The 9,443-nt window shown below is 43.1% G+C and overlaps 1 protein-coding gene across 1 annotated transcript in view; it reads left to right on the top strand.

Annotated features, from left to right (window-relative positions):
- Window positions 1-3,257: 3,257 nt before the first annotated feature.
- Window positions 3,258-9,443, top strand: part of LOC130261473 (uncharacterized) — a 33,287-nt gene continuing 27,101 nt past the window's right edge. The window contains exon 1 of the mRNA XM_056507761.1: window positions 3,258-3,503. Coding sequence (XP_056363736.1) covers window positions 3,468-3,503 — 36 coding nt within the window. The 5' untranslated portion in view covers window positions 3,258-3,467. The remainder of the gene's footprint in view (window positions 3,504-9,443) is intronic.

Here is a 9,443-nt window from a genome sequence, read left to right as displayed (position 1 = left end):
TTAATTTAAAAATTAACTTGTATTACCCCATCAAAAAAATAAGTTCACATTTTATGGGGAAATATTTATTTTATGGAGTATCTGGTGAAAATTTAAATTTCCTTCATAAGTGAGGCTGCTGCAAAAATGAACAGAATTTGTGCTGAGCATCACTAGATGTCACCCTCGACCTGGATTTAGTTTCACAGAAGTTTTAATTTTAAATTACTCATCTTCTGTTCTCATACTTCCCTCTCTCTTTTTCCCTCTTTGCATTTAATGCATTTTCCAATTCAGTGTAGCACAAACTGTTGAGCATCAATATTTTCCTTGCTTAAAACCAGAATCAAAATCAGGCCAAATGGAATTTGCAATGACATCAATTTCTGTTCTAGATCAGCACTGAGGAAACAGAAAAACCAAAAGCTCCTGGAACAGGTTTTTTTTTTTTTTTTTTTTTTTTTTTTTTTTTTTTCCTAACATGTCTGGTTGGGTTTTGTTCAAATCTTGTTGGAATCTCCAAGAAAATGGAGAGGAATGCTGAGGTCAAACCCCCATGAAGTCACGAGGAGATCTGGCTTCCTCTCTGTATCAGCACCATTTCCACAGAAAAAAACCCAAAAAAACAAAAAAAAAAAAAAAAAAAAAACCAAAAAAAAAAAAAAAAAAAAAAAAGGGAAAAAAAACAAAACCAAAAAAACCCCCCAACCCCAATCCCCCCCACCAAAAAAAAAAAAAAAAAAAAAAAGAAGAAAGAGCCCTTTTATAAAACAGGTTTAGGCAGCAATTTTCAGGTGAAGCAAGTTTTTGTTTTCCAGCTCTGAAATATTTTGTCAGAACATTCCAGCCCTGCTGGGACAGTCATGCTTCAATGAGAGGCAAAAATGTGTCTGTGAAGTTCATGCTGTACTTATTTATTTATATACTTATTTTTTTAATTTAAAGAATAATTTCATTCAGCTCTCATTTTTTAACCTGAAATAACTTATTTCACGATGTTCTTTTCCTAGGTATGAAAAAGTTTGGGAAAATTCTTTAATGAAATTATAAAGAGATTTTTGCCCATTAAACACATATTCAGGTTGGCTGAAAACATACTGCTCGTAGGTTTAGGTTGTTTTTTTTTTTTTTTCTTTAACTGCCACAAAAAGAATTTGGGTTCTGGCCTGTGAAGTCCCTGGCAGGGCTGTGATAACCAGCAGCTGGAATGGAAACACACCTGGTGGCTGGAAGGGAGTTTGGGCAAAGGTGTTCAGGATCAATCTGAGTAAATCTAGAGAATCCAGTGGTTTTAGCCTAAAAAAAAATATAAGGTTTAAGGAGATGATTTGGATTGTTCAGCCTGGAGAAGATTTGGGGTGACCCCATTGAGCCTGGAGGAGCTGCAGGAAAATGGGGAGAGAGATGGAAGGAGATACAAGAGATGGAAGGACAGGGCACAGGAATGGCTTCAAACTGCCAGAGGGCAGGATTTGCTGGAAATTGGGATGAAATTCCTCCTGTGAGGGTGGGGAGAGCCTGGCCCAGCTGCCAGAGCAGCTGTGGGGAGTGTCCCAGGCCAGGCTGAGCAGAGCTGATGTTTCTGCACAGCAAAACTGGCACTGCTGCTCCAAACCAGTCAATGCACACAGAGTTCCTGTTTTTCCATGTTGATCCCAGCCCTTCCCACCAGAATTCCCATCCCCACTTCAGGCTGGGAATTCCAGCAGGGAATTTTCCCTGTGTTTGCTGCAGCAAGTGCTTCTGGCACATGCTGGGATCGATTCACAGGGAGCAAAGAAAAGGAAATTACACCAGAGCCTTTATTAAAGGAAGGGGTAATTAACAGCTTCAGATTAATTGACAGTGTTTGGAGCAGCAATTAGTCCATTCTGATTAACTCTGCCCTGCAGAACGTGCTGCTCTCCAGCAGCAGAGGGGGAAGGATGCTCTCCCATCCCTGCAGAGCCTCCCTGAGAGAAACCTGGAATTTCCCCCCTCTGGAATGCTCTGTGCTGTGTAATCCTGTCACAAAAAGTTCCTTGGCATTCTTTAATGTGAAATCGTTCCTCAAGGGCTGAGGCCAGCACTAGAAATGTGATTCTGAGTGAATTAGTTGCTGTTTTATTTTAACCAAATGGCTTCAGATAGCTGTCAAAGAAATGTGTTTCCCATGAATCCTCTTTCTAGTTTAAAAATTTCCATCTGTCATGCTGGACATGGAGCAGTCAGGACTGAGGGAGATAATCCTTTATTAAATATTTCTTTAGGATTTAGTCAGGCCCTTTTACACTATTGGCTGTGTTAAGCTAACACTCCACCAGACTTACTTTTAATCACTTCAAACCCTGTTTAAATCAGCATATATTGACCTTCCATTTAATTTCCAGTGCCTTGAGTGACCTGGGAGAGTTCACTGCTAATCCTTTCTCTCCCACTCCTTGCTCCAGGGTGGGATTTGTGCCTGTGGGCTCAGTGATCCAGGGACACCTGTCCTGCCCCATCTCCACTTCCTGCCCTGTTTCTGCTCAAAAGCTGCTTTTAGAGCAGCAGAGGAAGGAGACCCGTCACCAACCCCAAGTGTTTTCAATTCCTGTTGCTTCTTAAAGACTCTGCTGTGCAGGTGATATTTCTCAGCTTTTGATTTTCCCCTCTGTCTCTGCTTGGGGGAGGAAAAAAAAATTCAAAATGTGAAGAGTTCACCTTCCAGCTGTGTCTCTTCAGAACCTTCAGTCTCCAGCCTGGCTCTGACTCAGGTTTGTGATGTTGAAGGAGTCACCACATGAAGGTGGGGAAGCCAAGGTGTGTGTGAACAATTTCTGTCAGGGCTGCTGGATTTCAGAAATGCTTTTTAGAGGGTAATTCCCTCCCCTAATCACAATTTCCCCCTCCAGTACAGACAGCAAAAAGAAGTTTAAACTGCTGTTTATCCTGAGAGGAATTTTGTGCATTGAGCTGCAGGTGCCTTGGTGCTGCCATCCATTATGCAGATATTCATGCTGGAGTCTGGAGATGTGTTAAAATTGCTGCTGTGCATAAAAACACTGCTGGGAACATTGAAAACTGTGTTTGTAGCTCCTCAGGCAAACTTCCTTACATTCAGCATGGAATTTATTTGGGAGCTAACACATGTTGGGTGTTCAGGCAGATGCAATGTAATAAATCATAATAAATAGCAATAAATAATAATTTCAGTATTCAGGGCTCGGTGATTTCAGGAAGTCACTGGAACGTAAATATCAGTTCAGGGAAAGCAAACAACTTCTACATTTTTTTTGGGTCTTTCCACAGAGCTGCCATAAGGAAGCAAAGCACCATTATTGTTTCTTTCAGTTCTCAGCATAAAAGGAAGTAACACTTAATAAAAGCCATTGGCTGGAAGATTTCATAAGAGAGAGAGGCAGAGAGAGAAGGAGCAGCATGCTGTGGGGAAGCAGGTGTGATTCATGAATAAACTGCTCTTTGCCACCCTGTAGGATACTGATGAAACAGACAGAATCTCCCCAGACATGGATAATACAAGAACAGCAGATGCTTTCTCACAGGTAAAGGCAGAAATTGTTCTGGCTGGTGTGGAAGTGCTGCTTGTTGTGCCTAGCTGGAGATGGTTTATCAGAAACTGGGAATGACTTTGTGCTTTACTGGGGAGGAATTTACAGTAGTTTTTGATGTAATGGACTATTATGTGATATGAGCTCAGCCTGCTCTAATATATCAGAGAGTGTTTGCACAAGGTGTGTAGGAGACATTATTCTTCTGTGCTTTATTCCTGAGAAACTTGAAACGTGCAAAGTTTTCCTGATACAAGGAGAGACAATCAGTCTTTGCCTTGCCAGGCTAGAGAGGATTTATTAACACTTTCTATTATCTGTGCTAAAAATTTCCATAAGGTAATTGGAGGGGAGAAAAAGTGCTTTATATTAGAGGCAAAAGCAGTCTTTTGATGATCCTGCTGGAATCTGAGGTGATTGATAAGGCAGGATGGGATATACATCAGATATACACAGATAAACCCACATATACATACTGGGAGCACCCTGATTGTGTCAGTGTTTGCACATTTGGGAGTCTGGAACCTGGGGAATTGAGTAATGGGCAGCTCCTCTCTGACTGGGACAGCTGATGGGATTGGCAGAGGGAAAAGAGAAACTGGGGAAAATAACAACTGGGGGAAAGAACAACCAGGGAAAAGAGAAATTAGGGAAAAGAACAACCAGGGAAAAGAGCAATTAGGTGAAAGAACAACCAGGGAAAAGCAGGATTGTGTCTGTGCAGGGTCTGAGCTCTCTTGGCTGGCAGAGTGAGGGCTGGGGAGGATCCAGCCCTGCTGGGATCCCCTTGTTCTTCAAGGTGAGAGATTTGCTAGGCCAGGCTCAGGAAAAGCCCAGAGGAAAACCCATTTACTGGTCTTTGGCTTGGCACAGGGGCTGCTGTGGATACCTGCACACAGCTCCTGCCCCCTGGGAAAGGTGACACAAACACTGAATCCTTGAGCTTCACTGACATCAACTGCTCCACCTGGAGTGAAATAAAACTGCAGCCCCCACCTGGCAGCGCTGTCAGGAGATGCTGAGGGGCTGTCAGGAGATGCTGAGATGTTTTCAGGAGATGCTGGGATGTTTTCAGGAGATGCTGGGATGTTTTCAGGAGATGCTGGGATGTTTTCAGGAGATGCTGGGATGTTTTCAGGAGATGCTGAGATGTTTTCAGGAGATGCTGGGATGTTTTCAGGAGATGCTGAGATGTTTTCAGGAGATGCTGAGATGTTTTTAGGAGATGCTGGGTGCTGTGGGGAGATGCTGAGATGTTTTTTGGAGATGCTGAGTGTTTTTAGGAGATGCTGAGTGTTTTCAGGAGATGCTGGGATGTTTTCAGGAGATGCTGGGATGTTTTCAGGAGATGCTGAGATGTTTTCAGGAGATGCTGGGATGTTTTCAGGAGATGCTGAGTGTTTTCAGGAGATGCTGGGATGTTTTCAGGAGATGCTGAGATGTTTTCAGGAGATGCTGGGATGTTTTCAGGAGATGCTGAGGTGTTTTCAGGAGATGCTGAGTGTTTTCAGGAGATGCTGGGACGTTTTTAGGAGATGCTGAGTGTTTTTAGGAGATGCTGAGATGTTTTCAGGAGATGCTGAGATGTTTTCAGGAGATGCTGGGATGTTTTCAGGAGATGCTGGGATGTTTTCAGGAGATGCTGGGATGTTTTCAGGAGATGCTGAGATGTTTTCAGGAGATGCTGGGATGTTTTTAGGAGATGCTGGGATGTTTTCAGGAGATGCTGGGATGTTTTCAGGAGATGCTGGGATGTTTTCAGGAGATGCTGGGATGTTTTCAGGAGATGCTGGGTGCTGTCAGGAGATGCTGGGATGTTTTCAGGAGATGCTGGGATGTTTTTAGGAGATGCTGGGTGCTGTGGGGAGATGCTGAGATGTTTTTTGGAGATGCTGAGTGTTTTTAGGAGATGCTGAGTGTTTTCAGGAGATGCTGGGATGTTTTCAGGAGATGCTGGGATGTTTTCAGGAGATGCTGGGATGTTTTCAGGAGATGCTGGGATGTTTTCAGGAGATGCTGAGATGTTTTCAGGAGATGCTGGGATGTTTTCAGGAGATGCTGAGATGTTTTCAGGAGATGCTGGGATGTTTTCAGGAGATGCTGGGTGCTGTCAGGAGATGCTGAGATGTTTTCAGGAGATGCTGGGATGTTTTCAGGAGATGCTGGGATGTTTTCAGGAGATGCTGGGTGCTGTCAGGAGATGCTGGGATGTTTTCAGGAGATGCTGGGATGTTTTCAGGAGATGCTGGGTGTTTTCAGGAGATGCTGAGTGTTTTCAGGAGATGCTGGGATGTTTTCAGGAGATGCTGGGATGTTTTCAGGAGATGCTGAGTGTTTTCAGGAGATGCTGGGATGTTTTCAGGAGATGCTGAGGTGTTTTCAGGAGATGCTGAGTGTTTTCAGGAGATGCTGGGACGTTTTTAGGAGATGCTGAGTGTTTTCAGGAGATGCTGAGGTGTTTTCAGGAGATGCTGGGTGCTGTCAGGAGATGCTGGGATGTTTTCAGGAGATGCTGAGATGTTTTCAGGAGATGCTGGGATGTTTTCAGGAGATGCTGGGTGCTGTCAGGAGATGCTGGGATGTTTTTAGGAGATGCTGGGATGTTTTCAGGAGATGCTGGGATGTTTTTAGGAGATGCTGAGTGTTTTCAGGAGATGCTGGGATGTTTTCAGGAGATGCTGGGATGTTTTCAGGAGATGCTGGGATGTTTTTAGGAGATGCTGGGTGTTTTTAGGAGATGCTGAGTGTTTTCAGGAGATGCTGGGATGTTTTCAGGAGATGCTGGGTGCTGTCAGGAGATGCTGGGATGTTTTTAGGAGATGCTGGGATGTTTTCAGGAGATGCTGGGATGTTTTCAGGAGATGCTGGGATGTTTTCAGGAGATGCTGGGATGTTTTTAGGAGATGCTGAGTGTTTTCAGGAGATGCTGGGATGTTTTCAGGAGATGCTGGGATGTTTTCAGGAGATGCTGGGATGTTTTTAGGAGATGCTGGGTGTTTTTAGGAGATGCTGAGTGTTTTCAGGAGATGCTGGGATGTTTTCAGGAGATGCTGGGTGCTGTCAGGAGATGCTGGGATGTTTTTAGGAGATGCTGGGATGTTTTCAGGAGATGCTGGGTGCTGAGATCTCTTTGGAGCTGATGCCAGAGGGGCTGGGAGGGCACAGCCCCAGCCCTGGGAGTGTTTTCCCTTTCCCTGCTGCCCGTGGCTCGGGTGTTTTTGGCTTGGCACAGACACACAGCTCACGAGTTTCTCATCCTCCCCCTTGCACTGCTGGGGAGGACGAAGCACAGGTGTGGGACAAACCAAAGTTTGCCACCAGAGAGGGTTTAAATGAATGAGAAGCTGCAAACAGGAAACCACAGGCAGATGGTGCCACTTCTCAGTGACTTTCACCCCCAAACCTGCAGCAAAGCAGAGCTCAGAGCTCAGCTTGCACCAAAATACCCACAGAGCAAAACTGTGCCTGAAAAAAGGAGTTTTAAACTTCTGGTGAACTGCTTTTAAAAGCTGACTTCATGTCTTCCTGAGGCTTTCTGAATGAGAGCTGAGGAGATCATGGTGGCAGGTCAGACATTTCCACCCTGCTTTTCTTTAATCAGCTGCTTTAAAGAACTTTATCCCCACGGATTTCCCCTACAATTTTCATCAGACTTTTTCTTAAAGGCCACCTCTCTTAGGTGATTGATTCTTTTTCCTTTTTTTTTTATTTTTTTTTTATTTCCCTTTTCTAAGGTAGCTCAGAGTGGATTTTCACTCTGCACTTACCAAGGGATCAATTCCATTCAAATGAGGCCAAATGGTTCCATATTTTCTGATATGTTCCTGAATGTGCTCCCAGCCTTGGCAGCAGCTCTGGTGGCCTGAGGGACATCCTGAGCTGTGTCCTCCTCATCACCCAGACAGGGCTGAAATCCCTCAGTTAAATTTCCTCCTCCTGAGCCATTTGGAGCTCCTGTTTCATTCTCAGTACTGCCCAAATTCCTGAAAATGGAAGCACAATGAATATTCCAAAGCCATTTTATTTTATTTTATTTTATTTTATTTTATTTTATTTTATTTTATTTTATTTTATTTTATTTTATTTTATTTTATTTTATTTTATTTTATTTTATTTTATTTTATTTTATTTTATTTTTTTCTTGGAATAGAAATTATTTTCTGACTTTAAGACCCATCTTAAATAGATATCCCAGTAGCTGATCCTGAGGAATCTGCCTGTTTGGAAAACCTGGTGTGTTTTTATAGGCAAGAATTCAGAATAGAATAAAACCATTTATACAGACAAGGATCACATCCTGCTAAATCTGTTGGAGTTTAGGAGGAATTTCGCTCAGTATTTTGCTAGGATGGTTTATTAACAACCCAGAATCCTGGGGAAAGGAAAAGTCAGGTCAGACATGTTTTGATTAGAACATAATGAAGGGTTTGTTCATTAAATGTTCCAGCTAATTAACATGAAACTCGTGGGGACCCTGGATCTCAGTTAAAGGTGCATGAAGCCAGTGCTGCTTCCTCTCCTTTGCACTTCTCCTTTTGCTTAGCAGGTGTTAATGTGATTTAATAAACCTCCAGCAGAATGAAATCTCTTGCTCAGCATTTAATAATTTCAGCAGCCCAAGTCTGGCTTGGAATGAATTTTTGTTTTACAAGACACGAGGGCACAAGATGAGATTGGGAGGCTGTGAGCAGAAGGATGCTTGTTTTTCTCCAAAATAATTAGATGTCACTGTTAAATAGCCCAGAAATCTTTGTTTCTTCACAGAATTAGTTTGACTCTCCCATTAATAAGCAAATATGATAATCCTTGATACTTCTTATCACTGTGGATTATTTTAATTACCATCACTAAAGGCACAGAATGAAATGCTCCTATATGAGCCACCTTCTTTATTTTATTTAATTTCATTTCAGTCCATTTTGTAGCAGAGCATTTAAACTTTACCTCAGCACACCAAGAGATTGCTGGGTAAGTTCACACTTAGGTATTGCTTTGAAATCAAGTATAATTTAAATTATTTAGGCCATAGACTGTGTGATGAGGCTGGTTCTGGAGGCACAAGGTGCCTGAAGGAGATTTCCAGGGAGCATCTCTGCCTTGGAAGTAAAAGCTCATGGGCTGGATGGGGTTTTCCAAAATTTTTCAATCTCTGCCTGCCCCTTTCCCCTGGAAAATCAGTGGAACTCTCAGTTCTTTGCAGGCTTGGGCTGAATTAAAGTGCAAACCAAGGTTAGATATGGCCCAAAGCATTTGTTTAATTCTTCTTAACAATGGTTACTGGTGGGAGATTCCATAATTTTCCCTGGATGGCTCAGTGTTCTCCTTCTATTTTCCAAACATTTCATCAGAACCTGTTTTGCTGTGATTTCTCTCACATTTCTCTTACCCCAGCACACAGGGAGCTGCTCCTGCTCCTCCCTTTTGGCAGCAGCTGTTCATGAACCTGCAGCCTGTGAAATCCCCAAAATCCCCTGAAATCCCAGTGCTTCCCTTGGAAATCCCATTTTTCCAAAGCTCTGATTCCTCTCATCATCCTGAGCTGATTCCTCTCATCATCCTGAGCTGATCCCTCTCATCATCCTGAGCTGATTCCTCTCCTTATCCTGAGCTGATTCCTCTCGTCATCCTGAGCTGATTCCTCTCGTTATCCTGAGCTGATTCTTCTCTTTATCCTGAGCTGATTCCTCTCGTTATCCTGAGCTCATTCCTTTTATTATCCTGAGCTGATTCCTCTCATCATCCTGAGCTGATTCCTTTTATTATCCTGAGCTGATTCCTTGTATTATCCTGAGCTGATCCCTCTCACTATCCTGAGCTGATTCCTCTCCTTATCCTGAGCTGATTCCTCTCCTTATCCTGAGCTGATTCCTTGTATCATCCTGAGCTGATCCCTCTCATCATCCTGAGCTGATTCCTCTCATTATCCTGAGCTGA

The sequence above is a fragment of the Oenanthe melanoleuca genome, chromosome 20 (assembly GCF_029582105.1).
Source record: "Oenanthe melanoleuca isolate GR-GAL-2019-014 chromosome 20, OMel1.0, whole genome shotgun sequence".
NCBI classification, from domain to species: domain Eukaryota; kingdom Metazoa; phylum Chordata; class Aves; order Passeriformes; family Muscicapidae; genus Oenanthe; species Oenanthe melanoleuca.
This window is presented reverse-complemented; position numbering and strand designations above follow the sequence as displayed.